This window comes from Plutella xylostella, chromosome 25, assembly GCF_932276165.1.
Source record: "Plutella xylostella chromosome 25, ilPluXylo3.1, whole genome shotgun sequence".
Lineage (NCBI taxonomy): Eukaryota > Metazoa > Arthropoda > Insecta > Lepidoptera > Plutellidae > Plutella > Plutella xylostella.
Window position 1 is genome coordinate 281518 of NC_064005.1, and position 11476 is coordinate 292993.

At 40.8% G+C, this 11476-nt stretch overlaps 3 protein-coding genes across 3 annotated transcripts in view; 1 reads left to right on the forward strand and 2 right to left on the reverse strand.

The window, feature by feature from the left end:
* Positions 1 to 4192: 4192 nt before the first annotated feature.
* The window catches only part of LOC105387914 (serine/threonine-protein kinase D1), a 79343-nt gene continuing 72059 nt past the window's right edge, over positions 4193 to 11476 (forward strand). The window contains exon 1 of the mRNA XM_048630186.1: positions 4193 to 4420. The gene's annotated coding sequence lies outside the window, so the exon portion shown is untranslated. The remainder of the gene's footprint in view (positions 4421 to 11476) is intronic.
* LOC105387911 (esterase FE4-like) lies at positions 5162 to 8469 on the reverse strand. The gene is made up of 4 exons (XM_048630366.1): positions 8248 to 8469; positions 6942 to 7147; positions 5611 to 6648; positions 5162 to 5410 (listed from the first exon to the last, which is right to left on the reverse strand). Exons 1-4 carry the CDS (start codon positions 8467 to 8469, stop codon positions 5179 to 5181), a joined length of 1698 nt encoding a protein of 565 aa, XP_048486323.1. The 3' UTR covers positions 5162 to 5178.
* LOC105387900 (esterase E4) lies at positions 8669 to 11151 on the reverse strand. Its single transcript, XM_011558702.3, has 4 exons — positions 11053 to 11151; positions 10542 to 10956; positions 9206 to 10455; positions 8669 to 9125 (listed from the first exon to the last, which is right to left on the reverse strand). Exons 2-4 carry the CDS (start codon positions 10929 to 10931, stop codon positions 8861 to 8863), a joined length of 1905 nt encoding a protein of 634 aa, XP_011557004.3. The 5' UTR covers positions 10932 to 10956; positions 11053 to 11151; the 3' UTR covers positions 8669 to 8860.

The following is an 11476-nucleotide window of genomic DNA, read 5'->3' on the forward strand; positions in this document are numbered from 1 at the left end:
GTTTACATTATTACAATATATGTACCTACCTATAAGTAATATAATCAACTGTTTGTATTAACTAGAGTAAGTACCTAAGTAGGTACTAGACATAATTTCACCTTTTATAAAAAATACTTATAAATGTTTTATGTTCCATTTGCAATCCAGATTTTTTATTTGAGGCCTTTCAAACTCACCTAGGTTTTGATTGTTAGGTTTTTATAGATCAGTAAGTATATGGAGTTTATAGTATTCGTTCCATGTACATAAGTATTTTTAAATTTTGTTGGTAGGATTAATTGAAAAAGCGACACTTAGACCGCCCATTTTATGGGCTTAATGATAAAACCATCGATACTATTAAGAAACACGCAGGTATATTCTAATATCTTTTAGACGTTGAATCGGAAAGTACTCGTACGTACTTGTTAACTAGATAGAAATCATTAGGTTTTAATTCAAATAAAATCATCAAACTGCCATGACAAAATCTCCAGTAAAATTGTAAACATAAGTATATATAAAAAAGTAAAATTGTATAAATATGTCATTATCAAAATATACCTATTTATAAAAAGGCTACAATGAATCGGCTACATAATTAAATAAAACCATGTAGAATTATGTAGTACATATCTTTAAAAATATGACTGTAAACAAATTTTCAATATAATTTAAATTTTCAATTAATATAAAATATGTCATTGTGATATTTTTTATGAATTAAATTAAGGTTAAGTAGTTAGGTAGTTAGTTAAGTATAATATTTATGTACACTTTAAATACGAAATATGCATGCCTTTCCCACATTCCTTATAAATTTTATAAAAAGTAGACTATTTTATAAACAATAAATTTGTATTATTTCGTAGGCTACTTTATAAATCTTTCCGTAGGTGGACATTAATTTTGAATAATATTTCATACACATTTATTAGATAACTAACTGTTTGATGTATTATTTATACATACATAATATTCGATAGTGCGAAAACTGCCAAATTACTAAAACAAATCTAGAAAAAATATATATTTACATACAGCCTAGCAAATAAGAGTAGAAAGCAAAACATTACTTTCAACTTTGCAATGATCGTCTGATATTGTCTGAAATAATTGTTGATAATAACGAAAGTAAATAATTATTGAATGGGTATCCATTCCCGTTTTCTGCACCTTTTTGCAAGCTAAAGCTACGTCGGTATTACCTGAGTTATTTTATATGAGATACTTTTATATATATGACGGAAATATACCTTCTTATAATAACATATTATTTTGTAAATGACTTTATAACTACTTAAATTAAATACGTTTCTGTATAATGTTTGTATTTATTTGAATCTACTCTCAGGCATCTATAGATTACCTACAACGTAATAAGTACTTAAGTTATTTAAAAAACCTATTACCAAACTCCTCACCAATAAAATATAATAGATTAGCGCTAGGTAGGTATTTAAGAACCACCTTTTTAAACTAGTTAAATTTTCACATCAAACCGGAGCCGGTCATCGTTGGTGAGGCAACAATAGACGTTGTGCAAGAAATGTCTACCTCGGGCAGACTATTCGGCTAGTCAGAAGCAACTTCGACAAGGAGGCTGCAAAGCGCGTCCAACTGGGTTGGACTACATTCGGGAAACTTCGTCACATATTCTCCTCGGCCATTCCTCAGAGCCTGAAGACAAAAGTCTTCAACCAGTGCGTCCTGCCAGTGATGACGTATGGTGCAGAGACGTGGACACTGACGGTAGGACTGGTCCACCGATTTAAAGTAGCTCAGCGTGCTTGCAGTCGAGAGCTATGCTTGGGTTTCTCTGATGGATCGTATCAGAAATGAGGTTATCCGTCAGAGGACTAAGGTTACCGACATAGCTGTCAAAATATGCAAGCTGAAGTGGCAGTGGGCTGGTCATATATCTGCCGAAGAACCGATAACCGATGATGATGAAACTAGTTTTCGGATATTGACAAGCTTGAAAATTTCACTAGAGGAGATAACGTTCCTTAGACTATACTTTGGGGCCGTCCATTAATCACGTGAGGCTCAAAAGGGGGGGGAGGGGGTACGGAAAACCTCACGAAATATCACGTGGGGGGAGGGGGGGTCTTGTTAGATATCACGTGTATTATTTTTTTGCCAAAAAGGGCTAGGTACAATTTTGAACGGCGCAAAAATTTTAACGATTTCTAGTTACCTTGATTGACTCGCCCGCCGTTGCGTTTCAATTCAAAACGCAATTTTCGTTATATTTTTTCTAGTCAAAAATAGCCGTTACATATTATAGACTCCCAAAAAATACACGTGATCCAAGGGTTGGTCCCAAACCTCACCAAATATCACCAGGGGGGAGGGGGGGTCAAAAAATGAGAAAAACTACCTCACGTGATTAATGGACAGCCCCTTTGCTAAATAGCCGGCGCATTACTAAAAAGTTCTACCTACTCCACAAATTAAATAATTCTATTTCTATTTGCTGCCAGTAACGCCATCTACGACAAAAAAATCAACCTTCTGTTGTGTGGCAGAAATAAGTAACGGGAACTATATTTCTTGCCAGCAAAGTTTATTTTTGTCATCAACTTGTATCAGCAAATTAATAGATCCACCGTAACTAAATATTTTTATCCTCAAATAAATAAAAAGTGTCCTCTGGTATGAATTAGCAAATAATATCAATACAAAAATCTAAAATAATAGATCGATTGCCAAAAAATTTGAGTTCATTACATAAATAAAAACTTCATTTGCAGAATATTATTTTTGCTCAATAAATAATAACTGCGCCCGCAGAATAGTAGATTTGCCAGCAAATATATTGACTCTAGGTCGCATATTGCGATTTCTTTTTACTTAATTCATATTTTGTCAGCATTGCAGTAGTTACATTTTAATAGGTTCAGTTATTAAAATATTATAATTTGTTAACAATTTAATATATGAGTTTACAAATTTAATGAAAAAATGTTCAAAGGGGCGGAGCCAAATTGGCGCGCGACGAAAATTAACCAAATTCATGCTGGTTCAGCAAATGGCAAGTGGATCTACCGCACAATGACTAGATGCAAGGGAAATGCAACTGCCCTGCATTTTACAAAAATTATATGTGCAAACATATAATGGGGCTAGCCATACGCTTAAAGCTCGCGAACCCCCCACCAGAAGCAAAGAATGTGCCTATCGGCCAAAAAAGGAAGAGAGGGCGCCCTTCCAAATCAAGACCAGCGCTGGTAATACAATGATTTTGATAAGAGAAAGATTATGTTTTAATTAGAAGATGATTGCTTTTTATGAGAAGAAGTTTAAGGTTTAAGTTTTAATTAGAAGAAGGTTATTTTTGTTGTTTTTAATAAATAATATTGATTATTTAAACTGTTTTTTTTTGTTTCATTTAAAGATTAAACATACCATCGAGTTATGAGGACATACCTATTAAAATATATACATAAATGTTAATTTGCCACTTGATCATAAATCCCGGCGATTTTAAGTGATAAATTGTTGAATTGATTTAAAATTGTTTGGGGGCAAAAATTTGCTGGCAAATCTACTATTTTGCCTTCAAACCTATTATTTAGCAAATTCAAAACTGATTTAATTGGCGATCGTTTAAATGACACCCATAAGTAACTAGGTACTACTGTAGGTCAAATTAGGTATTGATCAGTGTCACGGAACTTTAAGCATTTTTTCTCGTTTTTTTCGTATATTTTTCTCGGTACTCGGTTAAAGATTTTAATATGGTAGGTAGTAAAACCTTATAAATTACCAAGTTTTCTAAAATGACATAATTAATACTGCTACTTCCCGCTAGGTGGCATTACTAAGAATATTTGTAAACCCTTTATATTAGTTTTAATTTGCTGTGCCCGACAGGGTCCATAAAGTTCTTAATTTAATGTATTTATCACCTGTAAATTTACTTATGGATGCAATAAAAGATTGATTATTGAGTATTGAAAAACCCTATTGAAGGCGTTTTGAAGTTATCATAAATGCCTTATTTGGTGCTACATTCAATTTGGATGCATGTGATTGCTTTAACAATTAATAATATGTACAAATGTATAATAAAAAAGTTTTTTTTACAATAACTCAATCAAATCTCAAATTATACATAAATAAAATTTTTTTTAAATGTTTAAATAATTGTAGTTTTTGCTTTTGAACAGACCTATCAGCATCCACTTGTGTTGTGTCAAATCGAAATGTCACATTGACAATTCGTGAAATGTGACGGCGAGTCTCAGTCAGGCTGTGGTGGATGTGTTAAAGATTCGTGTTAGAACTTTTGTATTTTACTTGTTGATTACAGTGTATAGTTTTGATGATATATAAGTGAAGTGCTGTGATACGAAGCTGGTGTGGATTATGACTAGCTGGTAGTGACTGCTGAGACTCAGCGCCGGTTCCCGCCTCGCAACCTAATCATCAGGTAACGGTATATTATTTTTTGACTACGTCGATATTTTCGTAGGATGATCTTCACTTGAACTTAGCAATCGAGCACATTAAATTTTCTTATTTACGCCTAAACGCTTGGTCTTAATCTGTAGTTTATAGCTAAAACGTTACAAAGTTAGTTGTTGTGATAGTTTGTTTGGTGTGATTGTGTCAATGTGCGACCAGTCGCTCGGGCAAGGCGGATCTCCCGTCGGGGGCTATCTGGAGCACGCCGCGGTTATCTACTCCAAACATCGTTGTTGTAAATTATTGTTTGTAGTAAACAAAACAAGTGAGAAACTTTCATATAAGAATCAATCTGATGGTCAAATTAAGTTACATCTAAGTATTTGTAGCATAAAAACATTAAAAATGAACTATTCTATTATCTTGTTCATACTTTAGTATGGATAAAGTAAGTTTCATAAATTATGTGCTTTATTCATTTATAATTTCAAATTGTTCTGCCACTCCTTCGGACAAACTTTCTCTTGGTGCCATTGTACTTTTAATAGATCAAAGCTATTAGCTATTGGAATTTCCAAGTGCTTAGATATTATTATGTTGATACATAAACTCTTGCATGTTTTTGCAGTTATAATTCAGTAACTTTTTCCTAAACTTCATCTTATCCATTGGAATCCTGTGTCAAAACTATACCTAGAAACTTTCATATTCATAATACTATAAAAACTTAAAAAAATAAGGGTTAGTCTTTTCATATACAAACAACTTTGCTTTTGCAAACAACTATGTTTTTCCTGCATCATCAGCAAGTGAGATGTGTTTCTTGTAAAAGACCCTGTAGATTTTTTCCCAAAACTCGAGCTTGGCATACGGAGTTTGCAGTGAGAGCTTCATGTTGGCATCAACCACCAGGGACTGGGTGGCGGCGATCACCTTCGAGCCATCAATGTCCATGGACACTTGCACAGGCTGCCATATTAGTGGCACTGTTGACGATAGAAGAGGTGTTGGGTCCCTGTTAAAAGAAAAATATTAGTTATTTATTAAACTATTAAACAAAATTTTAGTATAGTACTTATTTATAGAAAATGTCCCCGTAGGGCAAAATTTATTTAGCTATAGGCTATAGTAGTATGATAGCTGTTAATGAAGTTTATTTATCAGTTTTCTAACATCTAGTTTAATGCATTACAGTGAGAGGTGATTAGTAATTACCCAAATTTTATAAAGTTTATCCATAAATAGACAAGTTGGTTTGCCACAGTTTCATCATTAACATTAGGAAGATTTTCTCTTGAAAAAACATAATTCATGATGTCTCCATGGCTGGCTCCCGGTAGCGGCTCACTCTTGTGGTTGCTCAGGTTGCCCTCGTAGCTGAACTGCATGAGGTACACAAGGTGCGAGCTGCGGGCTGCGTGCAGCAGTGCTGACTTCACTAGAGGGTACACTATGTATGTGTCACTGTACAAGTTAACATACTGCTGCACATATCTCGAGTCAGGCTTCTTTGTAAAATATACCTGAATTGCAGTCTCTAGTACTTTGTACAAAGTGTCTTCATTCTCTATCTCCAAGTTGCCGGGAAGCAGCTCATTAACGTAGGGGTCTGGTTTCTCAAACCACTCCTGAGGCACCTCGTGGACCAGCGACAGCACCTCCTGGTTGGTGTGGAGGAACAGCACAGGAACATCTACTATGGGACTGCTCAGCAAGGCTTCTCTAGGATCATTTTCAATTAAGCTGTACAAGTATAGGGAGTCCTCTATGCAGGGTCGGAAACTCTTGGAATAATTCAAGAGCTCCCTGTACGGAATGGACTGGTAGAACTCTACTAATTCCGTCATGCTCTTCCCGCCTTCGAAGCCCAACGATGCGGCCACCTCCACTGCTGTAGCTACGGGGTTGTAGACCAGCGAGAGGGGTGAGAGCGCGGACCCTGACTCCAGGATGGCCTTGTGGTAGAGAGCGGCGGTGGCGGGCGCCAGCAGCAGCAGCTGCGCGGCGGCGGCGCCGGCCCCCGTGCCGTGCAGCGTGACGTCATCCGGGTTGCCGCGGAACAGCAGGATGTTCCTCTGCAGCCAGTACAGCGCCGCCACCTGGTCCTTGAGCCCCGCGTTGCCCGCCCCCGCGCCCGCGCCCGCCCCCGCCGCGCCCACGCACAGGAAGCCCAGCGCGCCCAGTCGGTAGTTGAGCGTCACCACCACCACGCCCTGCCGCAGCAGCCGCGCCGGCGCCTCCAGCGAGCCCCATCTGACCAATGTGGTACATGTTTAATTGTAGAAAAGCAAACATCGATGATGTCATGACTACTCACTCGCAAGATTCAATATTATTAAACATGTTTATCTATTTTAAGAACTGTGTTAAAGATCATGAGAATGATTGACAATATCTGAGTTCATAAATAGATTTTCCTCCAAATTATTTATTTATTTATTAATTATGCGGTACGAAGGCATTTGTTGTTTTCTTAAGCACCGAAACGACTCTATTTCATTAAATAGCATTCTACTAGTCTGAAAGGGCTGTACCAAACCGCTCACCCGCTAGTGAAGCCCCCGTCGTGGAGATGCACCACGACGGGCAGCGTGCCCTCGAGGTCCGGGGCGAAGATGTTGAGCACGAGGCAGTTCTCGTCGACCCGCGGCGCCGACCGGTCGCGCGACTGGTCGGGCGACACGTCCTGCGGGCACGCCACGCGGTGAGTCGCCTCGAAGATGCCGTCCCATGAGGGAGGCGGCTGCGGCGACTGAAGATTAGGTATAGGTTAAGAAAGAAGTCGATTCTGTTGGGTGAGCAGCCTACCTACGTTGTCCCAAAATATTCGTATCGTTAGTAGGCAAATAGTTTTGATCGATTGCGTTATAGTTATTTATATACTTTACTATGGATACATATAAAGGGGAAGTTAGAAAAACATGCATCACTTTCCATTTATCAATTTTCTAATAATAAAGGAAAAGTGGGACACAGGTAATGTGGAGAGGATGCGACAATATCCCGGATTTCCTTTCATTCTGCAGTTGCGAGCGGAAGCCGCTGAAGTGTCGCGGTGAGAGCCGGCGCAGGAAGCCCCCGGTATATCCTCCATCGTTACTGAACAAGTTCCAGGAAATCATTTCAAAGGTCACGATCATACACAAGGCCTCGCACGTCACGGGGCAGGCGGCGTGTTAAACAAAACAAACACCGCATAGTGTGCCGTGTGCGACCTATAAACAACGCAGTGATAGAAATACGCGATAAAATCAGAATGACAGCAGATTGCCATCGAATGCGCCCATGAGATTATGTTTCTATCGCTGGCATGGCAAGACAAGGCAGTGAATAGAAATGGCCTCGATTGTTGGTATGCCCTAAGGCAAATAATATTAGTTTTAACCGTATTAATTTCGACAAAGACCACGACTACGACTATTTAGTTTTTTCTATTACGTTTTCTATTAACGTTACTCCTAGCATTCCTATTATGCTTTGTCCACACGTTCCTTTCCAATTAGTGGTGAAGCTCGATAAAGATCAGACGAGCGCCGCGCGGCGGGTGGCGGCGGCGGGCGGCGGCCTTGGGCGCCACATGGGACGCCCGGAGCCGCCCAAACTACATTACATGATTATAACTTGTCCGCTACACAAAGTTACCGAGCCACCCTGTTAATCGAGTTAAGTACGCCGTTAACATGGAAAGTGAGGGCTGGTTCGTACTATAAAATGTTAATCACTTACTGGTGAAGCAGATTGAAAATGAAAGCATCACAGGGCACGATGTCATGATCCAATATACGATAATTCGATTTTGCTACACATAGCACAGTCTATGGCGCCTCGTTGAATGTAGATTCCTGCACGCACCTTGAATCGGTCCTCTCCTGTGGGCGGCGCCGCGTAGGGGATCCCGAGGTACTGGTAGTGCGGCGGGTCCGGGTGCCGGTACCCGCGCACCAGCCCCTGCGTGGTGCTGACGTCACGGGACCGCCTGCGCACCCCCGCCCCGCGCGCCGCCCCCGCCAGCGCTACACCCGTCACCAGCACGCACAAGGCAAGGATCATGCCCTGCGACGTACGGGGCTCCATGTGACTAATCGCCGGCGCAACAGCGTCGGCAGTCAATATCCGTGTTGTGCAAACATTCCGGATTTTCATAACATGAGCGTGTCGGCTAACTATGTCAACAACACACGGATTGTGTTGGTTAGTCTGTCTCATCTGCCATTGACTTTAGTTCAGAACAAGTCAATCAAACAACCAAACATATATGTAGGAAAATATACAGTGCAGTGATAAATAGTATTTATTCAGAGATAAAACAAATACAATACAGCATTTACAATTTCATTATAATCCATAGCCTGTTGTTACCAAATTAGCATTGAAAGTAAGTGAATCTATGCTAATGATCCAATCATTAAATTAGCGCGTCAGGGCGACGTCACAGCGTGACCGTTACGAACAGGAAAACGAGAAATTACTTGTCGCGGAAACAATAGAAGTAGTTTGTTGAAAGATGTAGCAGGACGAACACGGCTGCGAGCAACAGACGCTGGTCGCCGCTGAGGCCCAGCGCGCGGTTCCTCTCGATGAAGTGCTGGCTGTAGAGGCGCGTCCACAGCGCCAGGCGGTCCTCGTGGATGCCGGTCTGGTTGCTGACCGTGTCGCCGATCGACAGGAACGGCTCCCTGGCGCTGTCCGCCGTCATCACGTGCCACGCGGTCGACTCCAGCGTTGGCGTTCTAAACATATAAAAAACAATGTATAAAATCCATAAACGACTCACAAAACACACAATGAGATATGATGGTGCACAGCTTACCCGGTATTCATGAATGAAACCCATAGTTCCGTCATCTCCGTGACCACTTGCTCATCCTTGGAGCCAGCCTCTGGCAGCGCGCCGCCGCGACTGAACAAGTAGCTGGCCACGTCGCCGCGCACGGCGCCCGCCGAGTCCGCGTACTCTTGACTCAGCTTGCCAAGAAATAGAAACTCGTAAAAGTACACCTTCGCCCCGGCCTGGACCAGAGACCTGGCCGTCCTGAGTGAGGGCCCAAGATACAGTATGTCAGTGAAGTATAAAGAAAGTTTACTGGTGTCTTCTAGTGATATGGTTTCGGTATTGAAGTAAAGCTCCTTAACATTCGCTGCAGCCTCATCTCTGTCAGTTTTGGAATCAAACCAAAGGTCATCGGGAAGTAACTTTGAGTTGTTTTCATTAATTTCTGTAATTGTTTCTTCTGTTACCGCTTCAGCATCGTAATAACCCGCCATTTTAGTTGCGCCCATCACGAAGCTCGTGTTGTATTTGTGATCCTGCAGCATCTGCCACGGCGTCGTGTTCATGAATGAGCCAGCATGTGCGTGCTCCACGCACGGTCTGAACTGGATATCCTTGGAATATAAAATTAAATCGCTCAATGAATTTTCTAGAATTACAGTCAATGGGTCTGGAATAGTAGTATCTTTTGGATTTTTGGTTGCTAACACTCCAGCTAGCTTTTTAACAGTTGACATAGGATCTCTATCTAAAGCTACATTAGATAGTACAGCTCCGCTCTCAGTTATTGCTTTGGCAACATATCGGGATGATAGCGGTGACAGTGCGAGATGCCCAACGAGCACCCCGGCCAGACCATCCCCGCTCACAACGATATTTTCAGGATCACCTCCGAATTTGTCAATATTCTCGTATGTCCATTTCAATGCTAGCGTAAGATCTTTTAATCCGGCATTTCCTGGTATGCTGTCATTTTTTCCGCACAGGAAACCTGGTGCTCCCAATCTGTAGTTGGGAAGAACCAGGATAACGCCTTTCGGTGCCAAGTGTCGGGGTCCGTATACATATGGATCTCCACTGCCCGACTGTAAGTCTTCACCGTGAATATAAAACAAGACGCTCGCCTTAGCTCCAGCGTCTTCGCGGGCAGCTGTTGTGGCTTTCAAGAATATACTGAGGGTTAAACAGTTTAGGTCAGACATTATTTCGCTGTTATGCATTTGTGGACACATGGCTTCATGTTTGGTCTTGGCATGGGCAGTTTCCCATGCATCTGGCTCTGATGGTTCCTGCAAACAAATTTTACAATTATTTTAAATTAGTTGTGAGTTTGAGAGGATTTCTTAGGGCAACTAAACAACACATGGATACACACCTGAAATATGTTTTCAATTTTCCCGTACGGTATGTCATAGTATCCGGTGACGCTGGTGGCAGCATCAACAGTGCCGGTGACTGGACCATACCGTGTCTCGATGGTCAGCTCTGCTACCTCCGTTTCTGAACCTGCATCGCCAGCTCTTGCACTGATTGCTCCAATATCTCTTCTTGCCATAGTCACCGTATTTTCCACGGTTGTGTTATTCACAGTGTCGTTAGATAGTTCAGCGATTATTGTATTGGTTGTCACTGGATTTTCCTCCAAGTACTGGCTAGTAGTATGGTTTTCATTCAGAGTAGTTTGTTTGTCATCATGTCTCTCGGAGGGCGTGGTCTGCGCCGATGCCGCAGACAGTGCAGCTAGAAGCACTAAGCTGAACCACATTTTTATTCAATATTTTTTATCATTCCTGAAATTAAAAAAAATAAAAACTATTAATTATCACTTCAGATTTAATAAATATGACAAATCACTGTCCGATCCAATAAAACAATACACGTAATACCTGTTTTCAGACGGGAAGGCTATAACACTGACGCCTGTACTGTTGTACAAACCCATCGATAGGCAATCCCCTTCACGGGGACAGTCGGCCACAAAACTGTTTATTATTTATTCTATATAAATTAATTAATTATCGAAAAACTAGTGTAGAGTTACTTTAAAAAAATAGACGTCAATATCAACGTTTTTGACTGAAAAATAAATATTTAATATTAATGGTCTTCCGGTTGATTTGAGGCCTGGGTCTCCTGTTTTATGCTATATGCGGCGTCCGACTTTGGCGTAAACGTTTCGATCAACGTCTGGACGCAAGGAACAACGTCAGCGGTCAATCATAAACAATACGCGAATGTCGACGTCCTATTCACAATAGTAGAAGTCAAACAGTGCTTGTGTGTGGTGCAGTGCATTTTGTAATGACGCCA

What these genes read in the sequence shown, in the direction of transcription:
- LOC105387900 (XM_011558702.3), bottom strand. Translation starts at nt 10,931, where the DNA reads ATGTGGTTCAGCTTAGTGCTTCTAGCTGCACTGTCTGCGGCATCGGCG. An exon ending in AAATTGAAAACATATTTCAG is followed by an intron (nt 10,456 to 10,541) that starts GTGTGTATCCAT and finishes ATTTGTTTGCAG; the next exon opens with GAACCATCAGAGCCAGATGC. An exon ending in GTTTCATTCATGAATACCGG is followed by an intron (nt 9,126 to 9,205) that starts GTAAGCTGTGCA and finishes TTATATGTTTAG; the next exon opens with AACGCCAACGCTGGAGTCGA.
- LOC105387911 (XM_048630366.1), bottom strand. Translation starts at nt 8,469, where the DNA reads ATGGAGCCCCGTACGTCGCAGGGCATGATCCTTGCCTTGTGCGTGCTG. An exon ending in CAGGAGAGGACCGATTCAAG is followed by an intron (nt 7,148 to 8,247) that starts GTGCGTGCAGGA and finishes CCTAATCTTCAG; the next exon opens with TCGCCGCAGCCGCCTCCCTC. An exon ending in ATAAACTTTATAAAATTTGG is followed by an intron (nt 5,411 to 5,610) that starts GTAATTACTAAT and finishes TTCTTTTAACAG; the next exon opens with GGACCCAACACCTCTTCTAT.